The following is a 15,000-nucleotide window of genomic DNA, read 5'->3' on the forward strand; positions in this document are numbered from 1 at the left end:
TATGGACAAACCTTAAGATAAACACAGAAAACAGCCCAGTTACCCTCAGCCATTGCAAATTTCAAATTATTTCCTCTAGTCTATCCATGCATGAATTAGTACTTTACAGTTACCTCATTCTACCCTAAACAGAATTCAAGACCTTAATGCCTGAAAGGGAAAAGAGCATCCGCACAGTCATCGTTCTCCTGATGTTCCATTCACTGTTAGAAATCAAGAGAGCACTCAAAACCAGCAACGAAATAGGCCCAGGCATAGACCGGATCTACTCTAAACTAAACCACCTTGATGATCATGCCCTCAGCCAAATTACAACCGTCTTCAACACCTTACTCACTTTAAGAAGGCTACCCTGGAAAGAAGTGAATTTTTAACCTATCCCTAAGAACATCACAACAGCTACTTACCATCCTATATCATTAGTATCTTGTCTCAGCAAGAAAATGGAAAGAGCAATTTTGGCGAGACTCCCATCCTAACCAGCACATTTAGACTTACTGTTAGGGTCTCGGAACCAAAGAAAATTTAGCAGCACCCTTGATGGAAAAGGTCGTATTGTTGCTTTTCTTCTCTTGGAGAAGGCATTTGAGCTGGCGAGACATCTTTGCCTCCAGAGGTATCTCTGGCAAGATTCTTCCATGGTCCAATGACTATCTACTTCATAGAAAAGCAAGAGTCAGATTTCAGGGACACTGACTTCAAGATTTTCGAGAATGGAACTTCCCAGGGTAGGGTTTTGAATCCATTCTTGTTTAAGCTTCTGATAGCCGAACTTCTATCAATACAGCTGCCTCCAAACACACCTGTTTGCCTGTGCTGATGACCTGCTGTTGATTAGTAAGCTCTCGATCTGATAACTCATAAATGTCACACATTTACTCTAAAGTTAAACTCAGATAAGACGAGAGCTCTCCAGATCAGACACTGTCTTCCTGATCAGCACCTGTACATAGAGACAGACAAGATTGATTGGGTCTCTTCCCGAAAAATGCTTAGGAATCATGTTCAACACAGAATGATTCCTCATCACAGTTAAAAAATCTACTTGAGAAAACTAAGTCATATCGTCTCACAAGCTCAAAACTGGGTGCTGGATTGCATGTCCTCGGAGCCTTCTATATACTTGCTATCCGGTCGCTTATTGATTACAGTTCCTTTTCCATCCTATTTCTCAGCCGAGCCCAAAGTACCAAACTGAAGACCATACAAAATAAATGCATGCGTGTCATCCTTGGTGCACCCAAGTAGTCACGCTTAGTGAACTGAAGGCTAAGTTAGTTCCCCTTCAAACGAGAATTCAGCAGATTGTGGCAGGACATATCTGCAAGATTATTTCTTCTCGTCGACCATACCCCTTAGGAGATTCACTACGAAGATTACTTGCCAACCCTGAAGCCTTTCAACGCCGAGTCCTGGCATAATTGAAGTATTTGATTGTATTAGTTCCTTGAATCTCCTTCCATCTCTGCGATCTCGTGGTACGCACCCCACCATGGATATGGGAACCACGGTGAGGTTGGCAAATATGCCTAGATGACATCCGCCAACTTCAAGACTTCATTTGTTTTATGGAGGATGATCGAGAAAATACTGTTAACTATACAGATGGATCTGTCAATCAACAGTCTGACAGGGCTGGAGCCGCATTCCTCTGTGAATGTCACCTACATTCAACGATGCTCAGTAATGGATCCTCCATTCTCAAGTCTGAATTATATGCCATTAAGTCTGCATTAGCATATGCACTCTCCTGTACCAACCTTCATTGTACATATCTGATTCATTCTCTGTCCTGCATACCTTACAAAAGCAGGGTCACATGGACAGTGTTAGCCTACGTCCACCTTGTTCATACTAAAACAGCTATCTCAGCAAGGCCAGTCTGTTAGACTAATGTGGATTCCTAGTCACATTGGCTTAGAGCGAAACGAGTTGGTCGACACTGAGGCAGAGGACAGCCTCATCACACTCTCATTACACTAATTAAGCCAAGCATCAGTCAGATCAAATTCTTTGCGAAAACTACAGCTTACCAGATTGCAAGAGTCCAGCATCTTGTCTGGGTTCAAGCTGGATCCCCATCAGCAAGTAGTCACAGCTTACGAAACCTCTCAATTCCCTGATCGAAGTCGAGGAAAGATGCTGTTATCATCCACCGACACCGCCTAGGGTATCGTTGCAGCTGGGAGATTTCTGAGTCTCTACTCAAAGAGTGCATTCACTGTCAAACAGTAATAAGCTAACCTCTTACATATTACACCCTTGATTGTGTATCCGTCAGAGATATTAGGCCTCAAGAATTCACGAGTGTTCCAGACGCTGAACCAAAGCAAAGAGAATCTTTAGCAACGACCTGTACACAAATGATCCTGGAGACAGAACAGTCATATCGTTCACTCTACAGCTCCTCCTCTAAGATAACATCTTACTTCATAAACTCACTCCAGTGACTACTATAGACAATCTATACAAATACCGTAAACAATTTAATTCAATCAGAACATGAATAAGATACAAAAACTGGGTGGCGACAGCGGACCCCAGGCTACCTTATGCTCTACGAGGTAGTAAAAAAGAAAAGAAAAGAAAAAAAAGAAAAGAAAAGAAAAGAAAAAAGGTATGTGTGTGCGTGCACACACACACACAGATACACACACACACACACACACACACACACACACACACACACACACACACACACAAACACACGCACACACACATATATCACATATATGTATATAAATATATTTATACATATATATAAACACATATATGTATATGTATATAAATATGTCTCTATATGTATATACGCATATATGTATATGTAGATATGTGTATGTTTTTATATATATGTATATATATGTATATATACATATGTGCATTATATATATATATATATATATATATATATATATATATATATATATATATATATGCACACACACACACACATATCTATATGTCTGTCGCGTTGTGTCCACACACGTTTCATTAGACACTAAGGAATGTGTCCTCTGTTTTTTTTTCGTCATTTGGTTGGCTCAGTTGATTGACTATTTGGTATTATTATTTTTATTATAACCATTATTGTTATTATTATCATTACCATTAGTACCATCATTTCTACTGTGAGGATAATTATTATTCTTGATATTTTTAAAATTTATCATCATTACTCATTATTATTATTGCTGTTATCATCATTACTATCATTATCATAATTATCACTATGAATATCTTTATTGTTATTATTATTGATATAAATATTACTATTGTTATCATCTTTTTTGTTACTATCTTCATAACTATTATTATTATTAATATTGGTATCAATATTGCCAATGTTATTATAATCTATGTTCCTAATATTATCATCTAATTATCATTTTTGCTATGTATATGATCATTTATGATGGTAAAAAAAAATACTCATAATCTGATCGTGTTATCAATTTTCATATGATTTTTGTGGTCGGCATCATTATTATAGAGAATGAAATCATTATTACTGGAAGATGGTAAGAAACTCTCCTTTACTGTTCTTCATCTCCTTGTCTTTCTTATTCCTGTGCGTCTTTATCTTTTCGCTCTCCACTTGTCTCTTTCTCACCTTCCCCTTCACTCCAATTTCCCTTTCTCTCCTAGCGGCAACTTCCTTCAACATCACGTCTTTTATCTCCGCCGTCTTACCTTTCCTTCTCCTCTCTTATTCCTCTGCCCTTTCCCTTCTTTCTCTCGCCCCCTCCCTCTCCTATCTTCTCTTCCTTCCCATCCTTTTTGTTTGTTCCTTCCTTCTCTTCTCCTCCCCTCCCTGTCCAACATTTTCCCTTACATCCTTCTCCTCTCCTCTCTCTTTTTCTTCCACTTCCCTACTTTTCAGCATTGCCTCCCTCTCTCTCTCTTCTACCTACTTTTCTCCCTTCCCTTTTCTCTCCCACCCCACCTTCTCATCAACCTTCCCCCTATATCCTCCTCCCTTTCCCTCCCCGCTCTCTCCGTCTGACCAGAACGCCGCCGCTGACCTTCTTGGCCAACGTATATATAAAAGGTCGCGCTGTAGTCTGGCCATTCCACTCCCTCCCTCGTCCTCCTGTGCCGCCGCCAACCACGGTCCCTTAAGACAACCGAAAATGAAAGTATGTTTGAACTAACGCCATGGAGTGTTCGTGAAATCCTTCAGTATTAACCACTCGCGAAAGTATATGCTGACATCTTTCAGTTTGAAACATTTATTATTATTTTTATTTTATAACATGGTCTTAATTTGCCTTTTAAGGTCTTCGTCATCGCCGTCGTCCTCACTGCCGTGCTCGGGGCTCCTCGGCCTCAGCAACAGCAGGCAACAGCACCCGTTTATGTATGTTTCTTCATGTGTAGCCTTTCATGAGATCTTTAATTCGATGCTTTTTTTCGACATTTTTTACACCATTTCTGCATTATATCATATGTCAGTTTTGGTTCGATAGTTCCTATTAAATCATATTCCTTCTTGAACTTCATGTTATAGTCATCGTATGGTCAGTATTACCAGAAAAAAATGTCTAAAATCCCAAATAGTTGTAGATTATTTAGCGTGACCCGCTCTACCAAGTCTCGCAGCCCCTCCTAAGCCCTGTTCTGTTCTCTCGCTCCGCCCCTCGCGCGCTGCAGCCCATCATCCCGTACTCGTACCAGTACGAGACCAGCGACGCCGCCACCGGCAACTTCCACAACAAGGCCGAGCTGAAGACGGCTCTCGGCGACGTGTTCGGCTCCTGGTCCGTGCTCATGCCCGACGGCTTCATCTACACCACCTCCTACAACGTCACCGGAAACAGCGGCTTCCTTCCGGTCATCGTGAAGACGCTCCCTCAAGCCTCCGCCGGCGCGGCCTCAGCAGCCGCCGCTGGAGGCTCTTCGGCCTAAATGCAGGTTGTCTTAGCGAGCCTTGGCCTTCGCGGCGACCCGCGTCCTAAGTCATTGCGGTTCTTGTGCTCCTTCGCTCTTCTTCGTCTCTTCCAGTTCTCACGTCGGCGCTAAATTTGCTCTGCATTTCCCAAAGAAATCTAATCGCCTTTTATCAATCAAAGATGACAGAATGATACAGGAGAAAGGGGGAGAGGAGAAGGGTGAATGACAGAGAACCACAAATTCTCTTGTAAATACCTCTTCCGAAATGTGATTCTGCGTTACTTATTTTATTAATTTAATTTATTTTTTTTCTTTATTCGAATGTTTGTTGTGTATTTCTTTAAATGTATTTATATTGTTTGCAAATGATAGATATCCGGATATGTTTTTTTTGCTTATTGCATATGAATATTGTGTTGTTTTATAAGATGCTCCTTATATTTTATACCGAATAAATGTTACATATGGTACCTGTTCAACATTTCTTTTCTACCTATGCAAATTAGTTTGAATGGCTAAATAAGTGAATACATGCATAAAAAACTAATAGATAAATAAAATATGTATATATATATATATATATATATATATATATATATATATATATATATATATATATATATATATATATATATATATGAACACACAATACACACACGCGCGCCCACACACATATATAAATGTATATATAGTCCCCGGAGGGCGAAGGAGTCCCTAGTTACGGCGGGGATCTGAATCACTACGGAGAAAGGGAGCTAAAATTTCAGTTAGAGACAGGCCGCCCCATGTTGATGACCCTTTGCACATATAACATAAGGACTGAGGACTGAATGCGACTTAAGGAACAATCAGCAAATGGGACGTTGTATGATTCTGCGCAGTTAGAAGACTATGCGAAAAACAGAAACTACTAAATGATGGGCACGTGATCTTTTGGAGAGGCAGACTCCAGTGCAGCAAATTAGGGGTATGTTTCCTAATTCACAAACAGAAAAGAAAATCGTGGAATTCTATAGTACAAGCGAAAGAGTGGTTTCAGTAATGATAAACCTGAACAAATGAACCTACGCCATAGTGATGAAGAAAAAGAGAGCTTCTACGAAGAAGTGCATCATCACAATAATGATGGGAGATTTTAATGCCCCGATAGGTAAAAAGTGAAAGAAAAACCGCTGCTGGGAATCACGGAATAAGCACCAGGAATGAAAGGGAACAAATGGTAATTGATTTTGCCGAGCATCGACCACACAATATCTTAAACACTTTTTCGAAAGACCGGAAGCGGACATGGAAGTCGCCACCTGACATAAAAAACGAAATTGATTTCATAATTTCAAATAGGCGCGATATATAAAATGTATTCGTTATCAATAAAGTGAATGTTGGAAGCGACCACAGAATGGTCAGAGGTGGAATTAAATCACACCTCAGACAGAATGACTATAAAAGACTATAAATAAAAATGAAGACGAAGGATGTAAGGATAATCGCAAATCAAAAAACAATGAAACAGATTTCAGGGACAAGCAAGAAAACAGCTGGCAGGAGACGGTATGGGGAGAAATAAAATGTAAGCAAAAAAGAAACCAGACGGTGAAGTGATATATATAAAAAAATGAAATAATTAAAGCAGTAAAAGAATTTTCTTGGGATTTATACAACCCAAATGAACAGCCACGAACAACAGTAAACGCGGTAATTAGAGGCGGACCTAGCAATACATCAAGAAAAATAGAAAGAGCACTTAAAGGCATAGAGAGAGGGAAAACACCAGCACCAGAAGACGGAATTAGGAAAGACTTGATAATGGATGCAGGAGAAATTGCAACACTGAAACTGGCCAATACCATTTCGGTAAAACTGTTTAGATCTTGCCTTGAAGAAATATTCCAGAAATGATGAACTGGAAAGAGTATCAAAATAAAGGACGAACACCTTGGCAATCTAACATTTGCAGACGATACTGTTCTCTTTTTCTGAGTCAGCAAATGAACCGCAGAAATTGATAAACGATCTGAAAAGAGAAAGTCTGAAAGTTGGACTAAAGATGAACAGAGGAAAGACTAAGGTCATGTTCAAGAGTAGAGTTCAGTTAGAACAGATGCATGTAGAAGGCGAAGTGTTAGAGGTAGTGGGCGAATATATATATCTAGGGCAATTCATACAAACACATCCAGAGGAGAGGCAAGAAAGCGACGTATCAGTCTAGGCTGGAGCGCCTTCGGCAGACACAGTCGTATGCTAAGAGGTTCCTTGCCATAATTTTTGAAAATCAAAGTCTTTAACCAGTGCTTCCTCCCAAACATGACATATGAAGAAAAAACATGGGCTACAACCAAATTGCTGGAGAGGAAACAGGTAGGTGCCCAGAGAGGAATGGAAAGGTTGATACTTGGAATTAGCCAAAGGGAGGGCTGAGGGCGACGCGGATCAGGGGACAGACCAAGGTGGAAAATACACTTGGCACATTAAAAAAAAAAAAAGAAGAAGAAATGACAATGGGCAGGTTATAAATGCAGGATACAGGACGACAGATGGACAAAGAAAGTAACAGACTATGATATAGGTAACATAAAAAGCCAAGGGCCAGACCAATGACAAGACGGCGTGACGAAATAACGGAATTTCCAGACAGAAGCGGGTGGAAGAGATTGGAAGAGGCCTACATCCTGCAGTGGACTGGTACAAGCGGATGGTGATCACACGCACACACATACACATACACACACACACACACAAATATACATATACATACATACACACACATTTATATGTTTTTATATTCATATGCTTATAAACACACACACACACACACACACACACACACACACACACACACACACACATACACACACACACACACACACACACACACACACATATATATATATATATATATATATATATATATATATACATATATATAAATACACTTATATATACATACATATATATTTTTATACATATACATATATATGTGTGTGGTGTGTGTGTGGTGTAGAATTAAACTGTAATAAACAGAATAGTTATTATACTGATATAAGAATCATTGGAATACCACCAACATAACACCGATTACAATTATTCTCAATCAAAAGAAAGCTGGGAAGATAGAGAGAGACACATCTGTCATAACATCTGTCTTGGGAAAGCCTGCATGGTGATTTAATAAATCTTAACCCTTTCGCTACGGCTAGATCAAATGTGGTTCGATCGGCCACATCTGATCTATGGCTTCTCCATTAATGCTGGCTGTTTCATTTGTTTATGCCGTTATATGAATATAATTGTCGTGAACAGTACATTGACAATTAGCGTTGTAAACATGGTCTTATTGGATGTCTGTAGGTAAATATTGACGTTAAGGTAATACAATATCAATAGCGTGGGCATTCGCACACGCGGAGGGCCTGTTTCTCCCTCCCTCTCTCTCTACACACACTCATATATATATATATATATATATATATATATATATATATATATATATATATATATATATATATATATATACATACACACACACACACACACACACACACACACACACACACACACACACACACACACACACATATATATATATATATATATATATATATATATATATATATATATATCAGTGAGTGTGTGTTTGTATGTGAGTATGTGTGTGTGTGTGTATGTCTGCGTGCGTGTGTGTATGCGTGTATGTTTATGTTTGTGTGTACTATTATTAGTAGTACATTACTGTCATAATGGCAATGATCAATAATCTAACCATCATATTAGTTTTTATTTTACCATCATTGAGATCGGCGTAATTTTTACAGAGAATAAAATCAGTAGAAAACCAACCCTTCGAAGGCATGAAACGCTTGATCATAAACCAGAAAATCGTTGCTGGTCGTAGATGTTAACGTAATAAGGTCGAATCAGGGAATAACGGAGTTCTCCATTAATGGTTCCAGTTCCCTCTCTCTTCGTTTTCCTTATTCTTTGCAACTTCTCTTTTCGCTCTCCATCCTTCTCCTTCTTACCTTCCCTTACTCTCCCATTCCCCTTCCTCTCCTAGTGGCACCTTCTTCCACCTTTATCTCCGTCGTCTGCCTTCTCCCTCACACCATCCTCCTCTCCTGTTCCTCTGTCCCTTCCCTTCTTTCTCACTCTCTCTCCTATCTTCTCCTCCCTTCTCATCTGCATCTTCCTACACACTTCCCCTCCTCTCTCTATCCATGCGCTCCTCCTCTCCATTATCCCTCACACCTTTCTCCTCTCATTTCTCTCTTTCTGTCCTAGCTTCTTTTTTCCTATCTCCCTTCTCTTTTTCTGCCTCTTTCCTACTTTTCAAAATTTCCTTTCTCTCTCTCCCACCTTCTTTTCCCCTCTCCTCTCTCTGCTACCTTCTATTCCCCTCCCTTTCTCTCTCTTCTAACTTCCCCTTCTTGTCCTTCTCCCCCCACCCCCTCGTCTCTTTCCCATCTTTTCTCCTTCCTGCTTTCCCCTCCTAGTACTCCTCCTCTCTTTCTTCAACCTTCTTCTCTCCCTTCCCTTCTGCATCCCGCCCCACCTTCTCAACTACCTTCCCCCCACATTCTCCTCCCACCTCCCTTTTCTCCCCGTCCGGACGCCCCGCTCTCTTTGTGTGACCAAGAACGCCGCCGCTGACCTTCTTGGCCAACGTATATATATAAGGTCGCGCTGTAGTCTGGCCATTCCACTCCCATTCCTCCTGTGCCGCCGCCAACCACGGTCCCTTAAGACAACCGAAAATGAAAGTATGTTTGAACTAACGCCATGGAGTGTTCCTGAAATGTGTTTGTGTATACCCTTGAGGATTTACCACTTCTGTCTGGATTAACGCAACTCGTGGGTAAAGAGAAAAGTATAGGTTAACCAGATAATATGTTGGCTTAATTTGCCTTTTCAGGTCTTCGTCATCGCCGTCGTCCTCACTGCCGTGCTCGGGGCTCCTCGGCCTCAGCAACAGCAGGCAACAGCACCCGTTTATGTACGTGACATTGGTTTCTGTTGAGCCAACCTTCTAACAGCAACATGTTTCTTTATTGGGTGTTTTTGTCTTTAATTTTTCTAAGCATCCTTTACACTATCTCTGCATTACATTACGTGTAAGATTTAGCTTGATCTCTCCTAATAAAACCTATTCTTCCTTAAACTTCCGGCTCATCTCATAACCGTCCCATTTTCAGTATCGCCTGAAAAATATGTCTAAAATCCCAAATAGTTGTAGGTTACTGAGCGTGACCCGCTCTTGTAAGTCTCGCAGCCCCTCCTAAGCCCTGTTCTGTTCTCTCGCTCCGCCCCTCGCGCGCTGCAGCCCATCATCCCGTACTCGTACCAGTACGAGACCAGCGACGCCGCCACCGGCAACTTCCACAACAAGGCCGAGCTGAAGACGGCTCTCGGCGACGTGTTCGGCTCCTGGTCCGTGCTCATGCCCGACGGCTTCATCTACACCACCTCCTACAACGTCACCGGAAACAGCGGCTTCCTTCCGGTCATCGTGAAGACGCTCCCTCAAGCCTCCGCCGGCGCGGCCTCAGCAGCCGCCGCTGGAGGCTCTTCGGCCTAAATGCAGGTTGTCTTAGCGAGCCTTGGCCTTCGCGGCGACCCGCGTCCTAAGTCATTGCGGTTCTTGTGCTCCTTCGCTCTTCTTCGTCTCCTTCTCCGGTTCTCACGTCGGCGCTAAATTTACTCAAATCAAATCGCCTTTTATCAAAGAAGACAGAACGATACAGGAGAAAGGGGGAGAAGAGAAGGGCGAATGACAGAGAACCACAAATTTTCTTGTAAATACCTCTTCCGAAATGTGACTGCGTTGCTTGTCATTTTTTTTTTATTAAATGCTTGTTGTTTTACTGTTTAATTGTATTTATGTGTGTTGTTTGCAAATGATATATATCCGGATGTTTTTTTGTTTATTGCATATGAATATTGTGTTGTTCTATAAGATGCTCTTTATATTTTATACCGAATAAATGTTATATATGGTACCTATTCAACATTTCTTTTGTACCTGTGTAAATTAGTTTAAATGGCTAAATAAGTGAATACATGAATAAAAAGATTAATAGATAAATCAAATATGAATATATATATATATATATATATATATATATATATATATATATATATATATATATATATATATATATATATATATATATGAACACACATGTATACATAATCCCCGGAAGCGAAGGAATCTCTGATTACGACGGGGATAAGGATCACTACGGAGAGAGGGTATTAAATTTCTGGTTAAAGACAGGCTGCCCCACGATGAATCTTAACATATATAGCATAAGGACTGAGGACTGAATGCGACTTAAGGAACACTCAGTAAATGGGACGTTGTATGATTCTGTGGAGTTAGAAGACTTTGCGAAAAACAGAAAATACTAAATGATGGGCATGTGCTCTTTTGGAGAGGGAAACCCCAGGGCAACGAATTAGGGGTATGTTTCCTAGTTTACAAAGGTTTAGAAAAGAATATCGTGGAATTTTATAGTGCAAACGAAAGAGTGGTTTCAGTAATGATAAAACTGAACAAGTGAACTTAAAAATTGTTCAAATTTACTTACCAACCTATGCCATACTGATGAAGAAAAAGAGAGCTTCTATGAAGAAGTGCATCATCACAATAATGATGGGAGATTTTAATGTATAGATAGGTAAAAAGAGAAAGAAAACCCGTTGCTGGGAATCACAGAATAAGCACCAGGAATGAGAGGGAACAATCGATTTTCCTGAGGATCAACCACACGATATCACGCACACACACAAAATAGGCGCATGGTAAAAAATGTATACCTATCAATAAAGTAAATGCTGGAAGTGACCATAGAATGGTCAAAGGCGAAATTAAATCGCACCTCAGACGGGAAAGGAATAAACTCGGACGAAAACTTGAAGACCAGGACGAAAGAATGACTAAGGTCATGTTCAACAGAAGAGTTCAGTTAAAACAGATGCATGTACAAGGCGAAGTGTTAGAGGTAGTGGGCGAATATATATATCTATGGCAATTCATACAAACACATCCAGAGGAGAGGCAAGAAAGCGACGCATCAGTCTAAGCTGGAGCGCTTTCGGCAGACACAGTAGTATACTAAGAGGTTCCTTGCCATAATTTTTGAAAATCAAAGTCTTTAACCAGGGCTTCCTCTCAATCATGTAATATGAATCAAAAACATGGGCTACAACCAAATTGCTGGAGAGGAAACTAGTAAGTGCCCAGAGAGGAATGGAAAGGTTGATGCTTGGAATTAGCCAAAGGGAGGGCTGAGGGCGACGTGGATCAGGGAACGGACCAAGGTGGAAAATATACTTGAATATTGTGTTGTTCTATAAGATGCTCTTTATATTTTATACCGAATAAATGTTATATATGGTACCTATTCAACATTTCTTTTATACCTGTGTAAATTAGTTTAAATGGCTAAATAAGGAAATACATGAATAAAAAGATAAATAGATAAATCAGATATGAATATATATATATATATATATATATATATATATATATATATATATATATATATATATATATATATATATATGAACACACATGTATACATAATCCCCGGAAGCGAAGGAATCTCTGATTACGGCGGGGATAAGGATCACTACGGAGAGAGAGTACTAAGTTTCTGGTTAAAGACAGGCTGCTCCACGATGAGTCTTTACATATATAGCATAAGGACTGAGGACTGAATGCGGCTTAAGGAACACTCAGTAAATAGGACGTTGTATGATTCTGTGGAGTTAGAAGACTTTGCGAAAAACAGAAAATACAAAATGATGGGCACGTGCTCTTTTGGAGAGGGAAACCCCAGGGCAGCGAATTAGGGGTATGTTTCCTAGTTTACAAAGGCTTAGAAAAGAATATCGTGGAATTCTATAGTGCAAACGAAAGAGTGGTTTCAGTAATGATAAAACTGAACAAATGAACTTAAAAATTGTTCAAATTTATTTACCAACCTATGCCATACTGATGAAGAAAAAGAGAGCTTCTATGAAGAAGTGCATCATCACAATAATGATGGGAGATTTTAATGTATAGATAGGTAAAAAGAGAAAGAAAAACCGTTGCTGGGAATCACAGAATAAGCACCAGGAATGAGAGGGAACAATCGATTTTCCTGAGGATCAACCACACGATATCACGCACACACACAAAATAGGCGCATGGTAAAAAATGTATACCTATCAATAAAGTGAATGCTGGAAGTGACCATAGAATGGACAAAGGCGAAATTAAATCGCACCTCAGACGGGAAAGGGGTAAACTCGGACGAAAACTTGAAGACCAGGACGAAAGAATGACTAAGGTCATGTTCAAGAGTAGAGTTCAGTTAGAACAGATGCATGTACAAGGCGAAGTGTTAGAGGTAGTGGGCGAATATATATATTTAGGGCAATTCATACAAACACATCCAGTGGAGAGGCAAGAAAGCGACGCATCAGTCTAGGCTGGAGCGCTTTCGGCAGACACAGTAGTATACTAAGAGGTTCCTTGCCATAATTTTTGAAAATCAAAGTCTTTAACCAGTGCTTCCTCCCAATCATGTAATATGAATCAAAAACATGGGCTACAACCAAATTGCTGGAGAGGAAACTAAGTGCCCAGAGAGGAATGGAAAGGTTGATGCTTGGAATTAGCCAAAGGGAGGGCTGAGGGCGACGTGGATCAGGGGACAGACCAAGGTGGAAAATATACTTGACAGCATTAAAAAGGAGAAATAGCAACGGGAAGGTCATATATGCAGAATACAGGACGACAGATGGACAAAGAAAATAACAGACTGGGATATACATAACATAAGAAAGCCAAGGGCCAGACCAATGACAAGATGGCGTGACGAAATAACGGAATTTGGGGACCAAGAATGGTAACAAAAAACTCACGACAGAAACGGGTGGAAGAGATTAGGAGAGGCCTACATCCTGCAGTGGATTGGTACAAGTGGATGATGATCACACACACATACACATGCACACACACGCACGCACAAATATACATATACATACATGCACACACATTTATATGATTATATATGTTTATATATATTCATATGCTTATAAACACACACACACACACACACACACACACACACACACGCACACACACACACACACGCACGCACACACTCACACACACTCACTCACATATACACATACAGACACATATTTCAATTCGGACAGAACTCCATGTCGACTTAACCCGAATTTTTAGTCTAGATTGGATCCACTTTTTTCGTTCTTCGGATCTAGATTCATATATTTGCTTTTCACTGAATATTGATCTTTACGACAAATGCAGAAAAAAATATGAATGGGGATACATTTTCAGAGTAATGTGTTTGGATGGTTTCGAGGAATATACAACCGAAATTGTCAAATGCATCACTGTGAAAATATTCATTCTCTCAATCAAACATGTTTTTTATTCATTACATTTCGTTCTGACATTGTTTTTGTTTGCATTCTTTAACTAGTACTTGATCAAGAGTAATGAAAAAATAAGAAATAGAGGATAAAAAGCTGTAAGACAACCTATATTATATATCAGGTTAATCTCATCGTCATATATATTTTCTCAAAACTAGTTATACTTCAAAAATCGTTGGCAAAAATATTTACATTTCCAAAGCACCAAGTATACCTTCGACTAGCATCATAATATATCCACTATATTTTCATGTTTTGCAGACACTGATGTTTTCCTTGAACTCCCGAATTCCCAAACGAGCAATAGAGAAAACAGTCATTACTTAGGCAATTGTCCTCTGTCCGTTCCCTTCTTTCTCTCACTCTCTCTTATCTTTCCTTCCTCCTCCCTTCTCATCTGCATCTTCCTACACCCCCCGCCTCTTCTCTCTCTATCCATGCGCTCCTCCTCGTATCCAACTTTATCTCTCACATCTTTCTCCTGTCATTTCTCTCTTTCTGTCCTAGCTTCTTCTTTCCTACCCCTCTCTTTCTCTGCCTCTTTCCTACTTTTCAGAATTTCCCTTCTTTCCTACTTTTCCCCCCTTTTCCTTCTCTCTGTGCTACCTTCTTTTCCCCGTCCTCCTTCTCTCTCACACACCCTCTCTTTTCTAACTT

At 39.9% G+C, this 15,000-nt stretch overlaps 3 protein-coding genes across 3 annotated transcripts; all 3 read left to right on the forward strand.

Annotated features, from left to right (window-relative positions):
- Positions 1–4,066: 4,066 nt before the first annotated feature.
- Positions 4,067–5,262, forward strand: LOC113819620 (cuticle protein 7-like). Its single transcript, XM_027371827.2, has 3 exons — positions 4,067–4,136; positions 4,277–4,357; positions 4,651–5,262. Exons 1-3 carry the CDS (start codon positions 4,131–4,133, stop codon positions 4,903–4,905), a joined length of 342 nt encoding a protein of 113 aa, XP_027227628.2. The 5' UTR covers positions 4,067–4,130; the 3' UTR covers positions 4,906–5,262.
- Positions 5,263–6,696: 1,434 nt separating this feature from the next.
- Positions 6,697–7,589, forward strand: LOC138859704 (uncharacterized). Its single transcript, XM_070115586.1, has 4 exons — positions 6,697–6,744; positions 6,848–7,018; positions 7,180–7,248; positions 7,470–7,589. The coding sequence occupies exons 1-4, from the start codon at positions 6,697–6,699 to the stop codon at positions 7,587–7,589; spliced, it is 408 nt and encodes a 135-aa protein (XP_069971687.1).
- Positions 7,590–9,593: 2,004 nt separating this feature from the next.
- On the forward strand, positions 9,594–10,876 carry LOC113819621 (cuticle protein 7-like). Its single transcript, XM_027371828.2, has 3 exons — positions 9,594–9,647; positions 9,800–9,880; positions 10,208–10,876. Exons 1-3 carry the CDS (start codon positions 9,642–9,644, stop codon positions 10,460–10,462), a joined length of 342 nt encoding a protein of 113 aa, XP_027227629.1. The 5' UTR covers positions 9,594–9,641; the 3' UTR covers positions 10,463–10,876.
- Positions 10,877–15,000: the final 4,124 nt, after the last annotated feature.

Source organism: Penaeus vannamei, chromosome 3, assembly GCF_042767895.1.
Source record: "Penaeus vannamei isolate JL-2024 chromosome 3, ASM4276789v1, whole genome shotgun sequence".
In the NCBI taxonomy this organism is placed as follows: Eukaryota; Metazoa; Arthropoda; class Malacostraca; order Decapoda; family Penaeidae; genus Penaeus; species Penaeus vannamei.